This window comes from Saccopteryx bilineata, chromosome 4, assembly GCF_036850765.1.
Source record: "Saccopteryx bilineata isolate mSacBil1 chromosome 4, mSacBil1_pri_phased_curated, whole genome shotgun sequence".
NCBI classification, from domain to species: Eukaryota; Metazoa; Chordata; class Mammalia; order Chiroptera; family Emballonuridae; genus Saccopteryx; species Saccopteryx bilineata.
The window spans coordinates 182047506-182061851 of NC_089493.1; the positions used below are offsets into that span (position 1 = coordinate 182047506).

Below are 14346 nucleotides of genomic sequence, written 5' to 3' on the forward strand. Positions count from 1 at the left end.
TCCTTTTGTTAACAGAAAGACAAGAAAGTTAACAGATCAGAACAATAATGTAGGTGACACTTCTTATTTTTTAACATCATGTATTAGAGGGCCAAGGACTCAAACCGTCTCTAGTATTTCACCCTTTCCTTGAGAGTCTACTCAGATTAATGACAAATAATTCAAGAAGAGCCTGCCAAGTGACCATGGTGATGTTGGTTGAATGATTTTCATATACATGCAAAAATGTGATGTCTTTATATATTTGTGTATTTGGAAGTCCACTGATAAAATAATTAGTAAATCCATTTATATATGACTTGTTCTGGCTCTGCATGAAAAACCAGTCACATCTTGGTTTCAGAAAGCTTCAGTTGCCTCCTCCTCTACAGAATGAGAGGATGGATCCAGGCTATCTCTAATGACCTTTTCATCTCCAAAGCTCAGACTTTTCATGAGTCTATTCTGTCGAATTTTTTAAAAATAAGACCTACTAACATTTAAGTACTTACTATACGCATGCACTAAGCTAAATTTCACATGCATTATCTAATGGAATCCTTGCAGCAAGCCTATGAGATAGTATCATCCCCATTGTACAGATGAAGAAACCAAGTCTCATGAAGAAACTATCTGGAAATTGACTGAGCCAGGATTCAAACTGGGGTCTGTCTTGACTCCAAAGATCACTAGTTACACAGTTTCTTTATAACTAAATGAGCCTATAGGGAAAATACACAGTGTGGAGATCAACCCTCTGCTGACAGGCCAGGGAAAAAGACTGTGGTATAAAGATCTGCTACAAGCTGACTGGCTTCAGCCTAGTTTTTAAACTCTGGAAGCCTGTTTTCATCATCTGTAAAGATGTCAACAACATGTTTACAGATGATGGGTAACTAGGTTATCTTTAAGGCTCACGTCCCTTAAATTTATGGCCAAGTTTTTCAGTTGTCCCTTCACACTTTCTTCCATTCGTTGGCTTGATTGATAAGTAGTGAGCATCCCCACTCTGCACTAGGCACTGAGAATACAGCAGGGAATGGACAGACAGGACTCACCAAGGAGTTTATATCCTGGCAACACACACAGACTACACACAAGTACACAGAGACATAATCCAGATTATATCAGCTAGTGGTTAGTGCTATAAATAAAAGTGCTACATTAGAATCCAAGCATCAACCCCTAATCTATATAATTAATGTCCATAGAAAACAAAAACAAAATATAATGGAGCAAAAGTAGTATAAGTTCATTTTGTAGATTAAAAAATGAGATGCCTTAAAGTATAATCAAATTATTTAGAGTAATACAGATCTGATGTCAGACCCATCGCCATGTAGCCTAAATGATTTTAAATGAACCATTTCACTTCTCTCTAAACCTCATTTTTCACACTTGAAAATGGGGCTAAAAATATTTGTCCCTACCTTACAGGTAAACAACAACAATAAAAATACCTGAATGGGAAAGTCTTGATCAACGGTAAGACCTGCATTTAAGGAAACTTACTTAACTACACAGGCATAACACAATGACAAGGCACGCAGAGGCTCAATAGCCAAGTCTGTACTTCCGCTTCTGACATGTAACATTCTGACAAGCGACAGTAATATTTTAGCTTTGATGCTAATAATTTTAATAAGCGAAATTTCCAAGCCTTTAGATGATCCTCCCACACCTTCTGAGCTAACCAGTGCAAATGTTTCATCTTTCTAGACTTGAAGAAATTGGAGAAGTACAAGACCGACAAGCTTGCTCACGACGAATTCTCCAGAGACGCTTTCCTCCACCCAAACCTCCCAATAACCTCAAATAGTCAGTCTGGCTTCAGTGAATATTTTTTTTAAAAATCAGTTAACACTGAAAGGAAACGATGCACATGTGTAGAATGACCGGGAAGGCTTCATTCTGTTGCAGATATCTAAATGTAAATACATTCTGACACTAAACAAAGACCTAAATTCACACCATAGAGTACCGGGGGTTGGGACTTCCTGATGCTAACCACAAGGCTGATCCCAGGTGGCTCTGCCCAGCAGGTCGGGCCTTCCACACATGATGCAAAGAAGTGAACCACAGTTTATGGTAACAGGAAAAAGATGAACAATTACATCTTGGGTTGAAGAACTGTGGGTACAAGGGGAAGTCTGCTCTTCTGTTGTTTCTGACCATGATTCAGGGACCCCGCAGCCTCCTTCAACGCCCTCAACACAGACAGAGAGATTTGTTGGAAATTCTCCAGTCTGACACTAATGACACGGTTTCCACCTGCACTTTCAGTGCTTTGAATAACGAAACCCATTTAAGAGAATGAGCATACTTTTATTCAAGTCGGACATACTGTGTGGTATATTACTCAATGTGTACTAAGGATTGCATATGGCATATGACCCACCAACAGAAAAGAAAGGTCAGTGTGCTGAATTGCATAGAGAGAATATCCCTCTCAAAAAAAGTTTCCTTGTTATATAGTTAAATAATTTTAAAGTCTCTCGTATGACAAGGTGCTTTCCCAATTACCTTATTTTAAACTAAGTACTGTTTGGGACATAAAACAACCATGGTCGGTGGCAGTTTGGGGATGCTTACGGAAGTCAGCTGAAGAAGTTAGCACAAAAAGGAAGAATAGAAAGTGAACACAAAGGTAGCAATTCTTCTTAGGACACTGGCTTCTCACCATTACAAACATTCTTTAAAATAAGCCTTTCCAAGATCAGTGTTTTAAAACATTGCTGACAGTGGTTATGTCACGATATTTAAATGAAGCAAATGGTTACTTATGACTCAGGATATAATTTCCCATGAAAGCATCATGCATAGATTCAGCAAGTGCCACATCTCAAACAATCTAGTAGAGAATATGATGAGATTAACAATGGCTCTGGTTTGGATTTAAAAAAGAAAAAAATGCTGAAGGTGAATATAGCTATAAAGTGTAAAGACTAAATAAACACGGGGAAAGTTGTACAGTTGATCCTTGTGGGTCAATAATGTGGGGGTTAGAAGCGCCAATCCCCCACACAGTCTAAAATTTGAGTATAACTGAAGCTGGCCCTCCGCAAATGTGGATTGCCAATCATGGATCTTTTAAAATACAGTTGACGCTTGAACGACATGAATTTGAACTGCACAAGTCCATGTCTACTGGGAATCCACATATAAGTGAATCCTCAAAGTTCAAACTAGTGTAATATTGTAAATCATGTATGTGGTTTAAATACATAACTAAAATAATATGTGAAATAGTAACATACACATTTGATAATGCAGTACTATCTATAAATCTATATGGTTAACTTGGCCCTAAAACATCAAAACTCTTCATTAGGAAAATGGGGAGAACCTTATATTCAAGATCATGTTCTATTCCGGCATATATGATGTTAAAAGTTCTATGAACACTGAGGTCGCCAGTTCGAAACCTTGGGCTTGCCTGGTCAAGGCACATATGGGAGTTGATGCTTCCTGCTCCTCCCCCTTCTCTCTCTCTCTGACTCTCTCACTCCTCTCTCTCTAAAAAATCAATAAATAAAATATTTAAAAAAAAAGTTCTATGAAAGCAAAGATATGGCTATCCGATGATAGGGGAATGATTAAGTAAATTATAATGCAACCATAAAATGGACTATTATATACCTACTAAAATGTATTTAGGAAGAATTTGAAGTGTTTAGTTTAAAATTTAAGTTGCAAAACAGGGTGCAAAATAATACAAACACAATTTGATTCACTCTGACAGCAGACATGATCGTACACAAAGAAAAATATTAAAAGATGTACTAAGAATATTAATAGTGATTTTTCTCAAGGGAGGGAACACTGATCTGTTCACACTTTTCTGTGTCTTTAACATCTTCTATATAAATATGCATTATGTTCATAAAGATACGCTTTGGTTAAACTAGGTAGCTCCGGTTGTGTCAGACCTGACATGGCCTAGAAATACCCACACTCTACCATCAGCCACACCCTCATTTGAGGGAGTCGCCTAATTCCAGACTTTAGTAAGCTAAAGTAGCACCCGGAGAGGTTTGCCACAGTGCGAACTCTGATCTCCCTCAACCAGTGTCCAAACCCTGGCTCCTGTACTTATTAACTACGTACTTAACCATGAAGGAGTCGTTTCACATTTCTATAGTAAGTTTCCTTGTCTTTAAAATGGGCTAATACCAAAGCCTGCGGTGCACAGATTCTCAGGCGAAACACGTTTTGCAGAGGAAGAAGACAGAGAGAAGATAGTATAAAAAAAAGTGTGGTATATAGGAGGAACAAGAAGATAAAAGTCAAAGAAGATTGTTGAAAAAGCCACTGGAATGGACAGAAAACCAGAAAGAGGCCAGAGGAGAGAAAAAAAGGAGCTCAGAACTCTTGTGGGAAATGCTGATCTCCTGGGGAGGGTGCTTCAGGGAAAGACTGACAGTTAATTACCCTATTGTTAGAATTTTGGACATTAGTTTCAGACATGTCAAGCATTTTAGGTGAGTTCCCATTCTTGTTACGGAAAGTACAGTACTGCTTCACCTAGCAGGGGGGCATTTTGTGGAATTCACTGATAGGCCCCTGCCCCTGAGATGATTCAGGCTGAAAAGAATGGCTGAATTTATGCTGGTCCCAACCTCTGAGACATCAGCCCTGGGAGCTATGTATGCTCATTCAGTTAGGAATGACTGATGAATCCCAGCCAACATGGCCACCAAAGAACGTGAGTATAGGACAAACGGCACTGTAATGTAGGTTTTCAGGAACAAAGAGAGACAGGAACCGAAATTCAAGGGTTTTATACTTTAACAGGAAAATAAGGACATATCTCATTAAAAGATTATGCTGAGGTGTAAAATGACTTCAAAGACTAAAATTGTTTTTAAGTTCATAACGCTCTGGTGTTCGTGATACACTGTTAAGTGAAAAACAAACTAATACCACGTTTCATCTTATTCTGGTAATGAGGCAGATATAGGCACAGGAAAAGAACAAGATATGTGCCATCAAAAGTAATATTAACATGTGGTGTCTACTGAATATTCATGTTTAAGAATTGTAGGCAATTTTACTATTTTAAGTTTCTATTGATGCTTTCTACTTATCTGAAATCAGTATGCACTACTTTGCCATAAAAAAAGAGAAACAAATTTTAATGTTCTCTAGCAGATATCACGACACTTAGTTAACAATGAACAGAAAGGCTAGCATCCACACCCCTGCAAACGCGGACCAATGAAACGGGAAACAATGCTCCATCACACATTTGAAATAAATCTTAGGACAGGAGAAGAAAGAAAGAAATTTAGTCTAGGCTCCCTCCCACCCACCATCCCTAGGATATTAAAGAAAGTTTCAACATACACAGTTTAAAAACAGAAGGGTTAATTTATCCTGCGACTGGGTAAAAAAGAAAAAACAAAAACAAAAGCCTTGAAAACCTCTAAAGAGTGTACTGACTTAGAAAACCCAATCATGTTATATCATACTAAACAGATTTGAGGCTCAGGACTTCATACTATTGTATTATGTTGGCAAGAAAACACAGAAAGCTCAGTTTCCACCTTTATTGTTAATAGCTTTCTAATCCCTGACCAGAAATTTATAGTTTAGAAATGGCAACACATCTTAAAGATTAAAGCCATGTGACAAATAGTTCATGTCCCTTAATAACCAAATCACATGCCTTTAGATTGGGGGAGCTTATCTGCTTTTCCTTCTATACGGTTTCATTGGTAGGAAATACTTTATATCCCTATTACATGAATGATGAATGGGACCGTTGGTTATGGTCTGTTATTTGCTTGGCTGTAGTCAATATGTTTTCTTTGGACAGGGATTTCTGTGATTTATCTCTCGCTTGGCCTTATCACTTATTAACTCTGGGTAGACAGGAAAAAGCCAAGGTTGTATATAAGGCCTAGTGGCCATTTAGACCTCTAATGTCAGTGAAAATATCCCTTTTAATGATCCTGTTACACTAGCTACTCAAGCCCTGATTACACTCCACTCCAAATAGGAAATAAAGGTCGTATTTCTTGGAAAGTATGTACATAAAATATGCAAAATAATATGCCTCCTTCAGCTTTATTCTCTGCAGAAACAGTTTTCATTTTACAGAAGTACAATGGGCACTTTTGGCAATTCTTGTTCCTGTTGTCCCCGTGACAGCACCAACAGTGCTTAATTTACAAATGCTGGGAGGTTCAGGATCACCAATCACATCAACATACATCAGATCAAAAGCAATCGTATTTTGTGAAAAAAGTTCCCTTCAGCAGAGAAGAGGCCAGGGACCTACCCATTGAATCACAAAAGCAACGAGAATAAACATTCCCTCTGCCTTGAATTCTTTTCTTTGTGTGTAAATGGCTCATTTGAAGTAATATTCAAGACATGTGGACAGGAGCAGCCTGTTAATTTTTCTTCCTTCTTGGGTCTTTTCCAATTAGGACACCACTAAGGCAGAACTGCTAGTCCAGTGTTCATTGCACAGCCCTCTTTCAGCTGAATCCTAAGTAAAAACAATCTGATAGAAAAGAAAAACACACTCTTGCCTTCTTTTCCCCAACTCTCCCCAAGTTTGCTTAGTCCTATCTCCACCACAGTTAACATACGTGTAGAATAGTACCCTTTGCACAACATTTTCACGTCCGTTCTTTCATTGATACAAGACTCTTGGGATGCCCAGAGGAGGAATGGCTCCACCGTGTAGTAAGCTGAGAAGCCAAAACTCTGGTCATCCAAATTTACTGTCTCCCTCACCCCATATTTGACCTGTCTCCACGTCCTGCCCTTTTTTCCTCTTAAATAGCTCTTGAATCAATCTTCTCACAGCCATGGCCACCCAAATGAAAGTCACCAAGTCCGTCTTCCAGACCACGGCAGTGGCCTCCAAACAGATTTACCAACATCCGTTCTGGTTTCCTATGCTCCATCCAGCCGGTTTTTTCTCCCCAACATAAAAATAGGGTCATGTCCACCTGTCACTTCTGACACATCAAGGACTGCCCATGCTCTGAAGATAACAACTGAGCTCCTCCCCGTGGCTGACAGGGCTTTGCATGGGCTTGTTCCCACCCACTTCTCCAGGCTTCTCTCTCACTGTTCTTCTCCTCCCTCTTGACTTTTCAGCCTCCCTGGAATTTTTACAGCCTTCCAAGATGCCATCTTCCTTCCATTCAGTGCCTCCTTACACGCTCCTCTCTTCTAGAACCTTCATTCTTTTCCCTCAATGCCGCCCTACCCCACCCTTCTCTGATTGCCAGCTTAACTCTTAGCCATCCTTCCAATCCGAGTTTGTGCATCTTTATTGGAGAGAAACTATCCCTAACTCATCAATCAGTTGGGCTTCCTTTGTTATATGCTTGTCTGATACTCTGTTTCTATTTTTCTGGGCACTCACCAGGTTTGAAACATCTGTGTTGCCTCTTAGACTATGAGATCAATGAAGTCAGGGAGAACTGTGCCTGGTTTTGCTCAGTATTGTTTTAGAAACATTGCTTAGAACTGATCTAAAACATTGCCTAGAATAGAACAGGCAATCCACAAATATTTGTGAGATGAGTGAAGTAACAAAAGAAAGTAGTAAAACAGAATTAGAACACAGGTCTTTTGATTCCTATGCTAATGCTTAGAAAGAAACAATTTCTTTAATCACATAAAAACTGGGGATATATATTATACCAATAAAAATGTCCTTTAATGACCGTATCTTTGGATTTTCAAGAAAAACATTACATTGTCTGCTTCTCTCTTTTTAAGTTTCTTTTAAGGGAGCACTTACACTGTGCCAGGCACTGTGAGGAATGCATCATTTACTCCTTAGATGCAGGTACTATTGAAATATCCTCCTTTTACTGATGAAAAAGAGTATTTATAATACAGAGCCAATGTCATTATTTCTGCAGCAGCAACCTCAACTACTGGGTTCTCTACATGCAAAACTTCAAGTGAAAGGGGATAAACTCTTTAATTAGCAGCTCTTATTTACATTCCATGTCATCCAGAGCACAAAAACCAACGAGGACCCATTGATCCTTGGTAATATGTCAATCAACTATTAGAGCTGCTAGTGAGATATTGGGTCAAGGTGCTTCCACAAAGTGTGCAAAAAAGCGTAAGATTAAGAAAGGGTCACTCTTTCCTTGTGGAGCTTGTGGACTTTCTGTGATGTGTCCACCTAAGAACAGCACAAGAGAGTTAAGGGCATAAGGAAGTACCTGATGAATGAGTGGTCTAAACACATGTGACAAAAGAGATCCAAGGACAGAGACTCTTCCAAGGGATCAAGATGAGCCATAGGGAACATCAAGGTCACCTATTCCAAAGGGCTCATTTGACAATGAAGAAACTGGACCCTTCTGTCTCATAGCCAGTTAGCAGCAGAGCAAGAACACAGAGCTCCTGGTTCTCATCCCAGTACAATGTCCATGACACCACCATGGCCAGAGAACACTTCACAGGGGAAGGAGGATATGAACTGAATCTTATGGGGAAACTACCATGTGCAAAGTTGCTCAGTATGACATGAGCTTGAGGCAGAGCAAAGAGACTGGTTTGATGGAGCTGAGAAAGCACTGGACCCAGAGCACAGTGAGCCTGCGAACGCCAAGCCTAGGGGTTAGGGCTACATCTTATCTACAGTGAGCAAACAGGGAAGCTTTCAGCAGAATAATGCTACAAAGGTGGGGTTTTGGAAGCTTAACCTGGCAATGAACTAGTGTAAGAAGAGGCTCAAGAATATGAGATTTATTAGGCGCACACTCTCCACTTCTCGCCTAAAACTGATGACTAGTGATCCCCAGTCACGGCAGCTGTCATTTGTGGAGGAGATTCCCAAGAGCTAAATGCAGAGCTTTCTGGCTTGAAACCTCTTGAACCTAGAGTCCAAGCTGATTCTAAATTAAACACATTTGAAGAAGACTAGAGGATAGACTCTACCCATGTTGCTACAACCTCCGGAGGAGGGGCTGGAGCTTGGGGTGGAAACAAGAGACCAGGTGTGTGCTGTCCCTGAAAAAATCAACACCAGAAAACTTCATGAACTGGGGCTGCCTTCTTATACTATTTATTATTTGAAGCCATTCCTGAGAAAATAGTTGGTAGTATATCAAAATGGTATTCACATATATAAATCTTTTTCTTGCTACCTTATTTGTAAGTTGTTCTTTTGGTTGTGGTTGATTGGTGTTACTTGTGTCTTTAATTACTGATGCCTATAGTTTTGTTGCTAAACTTCCTAAAGGATATTCTTTAAATACACTTCCCTGATACTAAAAACAACCCCAGCAAGGCGTTATTCCCTTGTAAAAAGGTTGTGGCTGTGGTTCGGAGCCATCAGACAATGTCCTCCAAACAACCTCTCTAGGAAGCAGTAGAGCTGCAAGTTGGATCTAGACCTATCTATCATCCCTTGGCCGAAGGATCAGTCTCTATGCTATACCATTTCCTTGGAAGTTCAGAGGGAAGAAAACATTGGGGGAGGAAAATAAAAAGGGGGAAAGGATGGAGGAAGGCAGCAGGGAGGTCGGACAGAGGGAAAACACAAGAGGAATGAAGAGGAAAAAGAAAGGAAAACTTGAAAAAGACATGGTACACGCCATCGAGTTTCACAGCGGAATCAGCTAAAACGGCCCCTTCTACATGCAAAGTTATTTGGGGCATGAGGTATAAACAGGAAGCTTGGAAAACAAGTTAATTCTGAGACTAATATACAGGGACTTGGTTTAGTCCTTCTAAAGGGACAGGGAATTTGGTGCACAATGCTTAGAACGGGAGAACCTGTAAGCTGAAAATGACCTGAAGGGACCTAACCAAACATCTGCACAGTTGGATGAATTGGTTGGGGCTTTCTCCGGCATTGTGGGGAGCAGGCGTACACCGCTCTCCGTGCCCACCTGAGCTGGTCAGACAGCGTCCTGAGGGTGCACTTGGCCCATTACTGTTTCCCCACAGGCAGCAGCCTTTCCAGTGGAGAAATAATGCAATGAAGCAGAAACTGCATTTGGATTTGGCAACTTCTTAACAGGAAAACCAATTCTAAGAACTTTGAAGCAGCAGCTAAAGGTTCCTAAGAGTCTTTTATCAGCGCCAAAGGTTACTCAAAGCTTAGCAGGAGAGATTACACTTCTAAAAGAGCCGGGTCTCTTAAAGATGTCACAATAGCAGGAAAGCAAGCTGAGAGGGTAACAAAAGTGTTAGGAAGACCCCCTTCCACGGCACTGGGGTCGATGGTGGGTTTACTTCCTCTTGGACTGACTGACCAGAAACCCGATTAGAGAGGGATTTGAAAACAGTCCTTGGAAAGAGTGTGTGTTTTCCTTCTCTTGGAAAACATTTAGAAGATAAAGTCAGCCTTGCCCTGGATTTACATAAGAATAACTGGTCACAAGAAATATGAGCTGGAAGTGCCCTTGAGCTTTTTGGGTCTGACCAGGTTGGGATTCACCCTGCTCCCGTGCCCTGATTGGGCAAACGCAAGAGGCCCGCACATCTGGCTGGGAAGGATTCCTGACCGTGTCCCTGGTCTGAAGGATGGGAGGGTGCAGAGCCTTGCTCACAGTCCTCACAAGTGGAGCCAGCTTGCAGACAATCTGTGTTTATTCAAATCCTGCCCTGCCTCCCCAAAAAGTCTGCCTTTATTTGCATAGATTAGGCCATGCTGTTCCTGTCTCAGTTTTTCTGTTGTTTTTAACAATTATGGATTTTTAGAGACTTCATCCACAAACACACACCCACATACTCGCAGACAAACTCAGAAAACAGCAACAGTGCTTTAGTTTGGGTTGTTATTTTTTCAGTGTCAGACTCTTTTTTTTACTTTTTTGTTTGTTTGTTTGTTGCATTAAAGTAAAAAAAAAAAAAACCCCAAATGGCATCCCATTAAGAAACAAGAGGGCTGGCTCCCCCATCCAGAAAACCAACCCTCGCACCTTGAAACGCTGTGGATGTTAAAGACAATGAAGTGTGAGCTTCTGTGGGTGGGGAGAAGGGGAGGGCTGCACTGCACCTTTGCAATGACCTAAGCAGTTAGTTGCTCAGATATCTGAACAGAGAAGGAGTTTGATGACCCATCTCTGTGCCTTTGCTAGTAAGCGGTGAGAAGCAGATAAGTAAACTGAGTAAGTCACAGGAGCCAGCAGCACCAGCCATGGACAAGTGTCCCTCGGTATGGGCATGTAATGTTAATGATCAAGAGGCCCGTGTGTACTTCACCATTTAACAGAGATTCCCTTTTATTAGAAATGATGTAATGTGACTGTGACTCTTAAACAGCCAACTACCGTATTTCCCCATGTAAAAGACGTCCCCAAGTATAAGATGCGCCTTAATATTGGGGCCCGAAATTTGAAAAAAAAAATGTATTACATAAAGTTATTGAACTCAAGTTTTATTCATCATAAAATTCATACAACTCCTCATCTGTGCGAAAAAGTGGCAAATGCAAGTAAAAAAAATCTACAATCATTGAATAAGACGCACCCAGTTTTTAGACCCCAAATTTTTTGAGAAAGGGTACATCTTATACGTGGGGAAATACAGTATATCAGTGGGAAAGTTTTTATGCCAGTTTCTTCAAATTTTGCTTTTTTTCCAACACGGGGTGAAGTTAGACTCTCTCCTAGAATACATATAAAACTAAGTCTTCTTGCCCTATTGCCCACAGTTTGAGGACAGTTCAGCAGAAGCACTTTCTCATACTTTAAATTTTCTGCACACTTACAAGTGCCTGTGCACACCAAGGGTTTCTCTCTCTTATTCTTAAAGACTTTGCTAGACTTGCAAACCTGCCACTTTTACCTTTGATCCTAATTCCCCTACGATACAGGTTTTCCAAGATGTGATTTCTTAAATTGATGGCAATTTTTTTTAATGGTTAAAAAATTTCCAAATAATGATGGGTCCCTAGCTATTTTCTTTTGAGAAGTTAAGTAATTTAATGGGGATGATTAAAAAAAAAAAAAAAAAGAAAAAAAGAAAGAGGAAAAAAAAAAAAAACTTTTCTGGCCAGGTGGCTCAAGGGGATATTTTGTTGAGCACTGATTAAAAATAATTCTTCTAAATGAGACCTGACCACAAAATGGAACCATTAATGGGCAGGGAAGGTTGTCACCAAGGCGGAATCACGCCTGATTGCCTCTCGTTCCTCCCACCACACATTTTCTTCTTCTTCTTTTTCTTCTCCTTTTCTTGTTCTTAATGGCAGAGTAAATAAGCAGCCAGCGAGGCCTAAATGTTTTCGGCCAAAAACAGAGTCCAAACTCCTCAGAGAAAACATTTGGCCTCTGTGGTTTTGTAATATGTTCCAGAACACCGAGTTCAGCGAGGAACACTGTGAAAAACTCCCATCCGTCGGAATGATGGTGGGGAATGTTACAGTATCAGAAGTCTCAATTGGTCCTTTTCCTGCAGGCCCATAATGAGGCTTGTAAAAAAAGAAAGAAAGAAAGAAAGAAAGAAAGAAAGAAAGAAAGAAAGAAAGAAAGAAAGAAAGAAAGAAAGAAAGAAAGAAAGAAAGAAAGAAAGAAAGAAAGAAATAGTGCTATGTGGAAGTTCTCATGGGAAAAATGAATGGCAAGAAATCCTAGCTTTAAAAGAAACAGCTAATCTGCTAGTTTGATTGTTCTTCAAAACTTACGCTGAACCAATGAGCCTAATTAAAAACACTTGGCCTACTTCTATAAAGCATCATAGCTTTCTCTATGCTTCGTTTGTATACACCACAAAACTCCAGATAGACTATTATTTTTTCAAGTGCTCACTAACAAAGTGCTGACTTTGTTGGGATGGCTGAGCTAATTTCTTGAACTCAGTGTGAAACCTTAGCTAAACAAAATTGTGGTAATTTTCCTTAATTTGTAAAAGTGATTGGAGTGCAAACAAAATTTTCCTCTTGGGTCAATCCTATAATTTTCAATTAACTAAAACTAATCGACAGGCGGACACCAAACCTGCATTTTGTTTAAAGGGCTGGGAGGCATTTCCAAGGGTCAGGATGCATTCATTGTTTTTTTTTATAATTTTGAGAGTGAGTGAGAGAAAGAGGAGAGAGAGACTAAGAGGCATGGTTGGTTGTGTTCCTAGTATTAAAATACAAAAGGGAACATGCTTTGAGGTAAGATGTCACAGCAGAATAAAATTTGTCTGTTTAATTGTATGGTTAGAATCAGGACCTGTTAACAGAGTTATCCCTTCACGGCACTGGTCCTTCACTGAATGAAGATGGAAACAGGGGCCAGTTCCTGGAGACAGCCATGCAGGGGTGCCTGCTACTTAGCAGAGGGCCTAGATCGTCACTTGTCCCATTGTGGTCCTTGGGCCAGCAGTGGCAGCCTCACCTAGGAGCTAGCTAGAAATGCAGAGTCTGGCCCCTGGCCAGGTGGCTCACTAGATAGAATGTTGCCCCCGAGTGCTGTGGTCACCGGTTTGATTCCCTGGTCAGGGAACATATGAGAAGCAGCCAACAAGTGCTAAGTGGAATAATGAGGGGTTTTTTCTCTCTCTCCCTTCTCCTCTCTCTCCATCTCTCACTCTCTCTCAAATTAATGGAAAAATTTTAGAAAATAAAAAGAAAGCAAGAAATGCAGAGTGTCTGGTCCCACCCAGAGCTACTGATCAAAATCTGAATTGTAAACAAATCCCTGGGTATCGGGTTTGCACGTTACAACCCAAGGACCTCTCAAAGGACACAGTGGGCACTCAGACCCTGCCTGTGATGTAGTTCCACAGAGAACCTGTCCGGTTCTCTCCATCAATGCAAGAGCACTCACATTCACCGGGTCACCCCAGCTTCTTACCACAAGGCAGGTCAGCTTACCAGAAAGAAAGCATCAACCCAGAATCAAATGTGAAAACTACCAACTGTTTCTATGACCAGGTTGGAAGAAAGCTGAACTGTTCATGAAAGCACATCTGTGCCCCAACAAACCTCAGCACAGAGGGCTTAACATCCAGAGAGACTTGGGACTTCTCCCCTGCCCTGATTTCTCATGCTGCTTCTTTAGGACGCCAACCAACTACTTCAACTGACCCTGTCATTCAACCATCAATACCCGGATGAATTCTAATAATTACCACCATAATCATATTAGCAGCAATCTCATTTGGTCATGCATACAGTGAAATAGGAAGAAAGCAGGTCTTTGCAGAACTGAATTTAAAAACAAAATACACATTCCTACACACGAGATGGTGTAAAAGACCCACGAGGCCAAGGCAGCTCTGTGTTCACCACTGCTGCGGTTCTTACCTGTGTAGATGAATCTTCCCGGAGTCCCTTTGCAGAACTGTTTGGACTTGTAGGACAGTGTGACTTCTACCACACCGGGGATGTGCCGAGGGGGGGTCTGCACGCGGATGGCATGAGGCGTGATCAACTAGGAG

At 40.7% G+C, this 14346-nt stretch overlaps 1 protein-coding gene across 8 annotated transcripts in view; it reads right to left on the minus strand.

Annotated features, from left to right (window-relative positions):
• The window catches only part of EBF1 (EBF transcription factor 1), a 389332-nt gene that overhangs the window by 67353 nt on the left and 307633 nt on the right, over window positions 1-14346 (minus strand). For all 8 annotated transcript variants that reach the window (XM_066273163.1, XM_066273159.1, XM_066273162.1 and 5 more), the window contains exon 10: window positions 14213-14339. In XM_066273163.1, the coding sequence (XP_066129260.1) occupies window positions 14213-14339 (127 nt within the window). The remainder of the gene's footprint in view (window positions 1-14212; window positions 14340-14346) is intronic.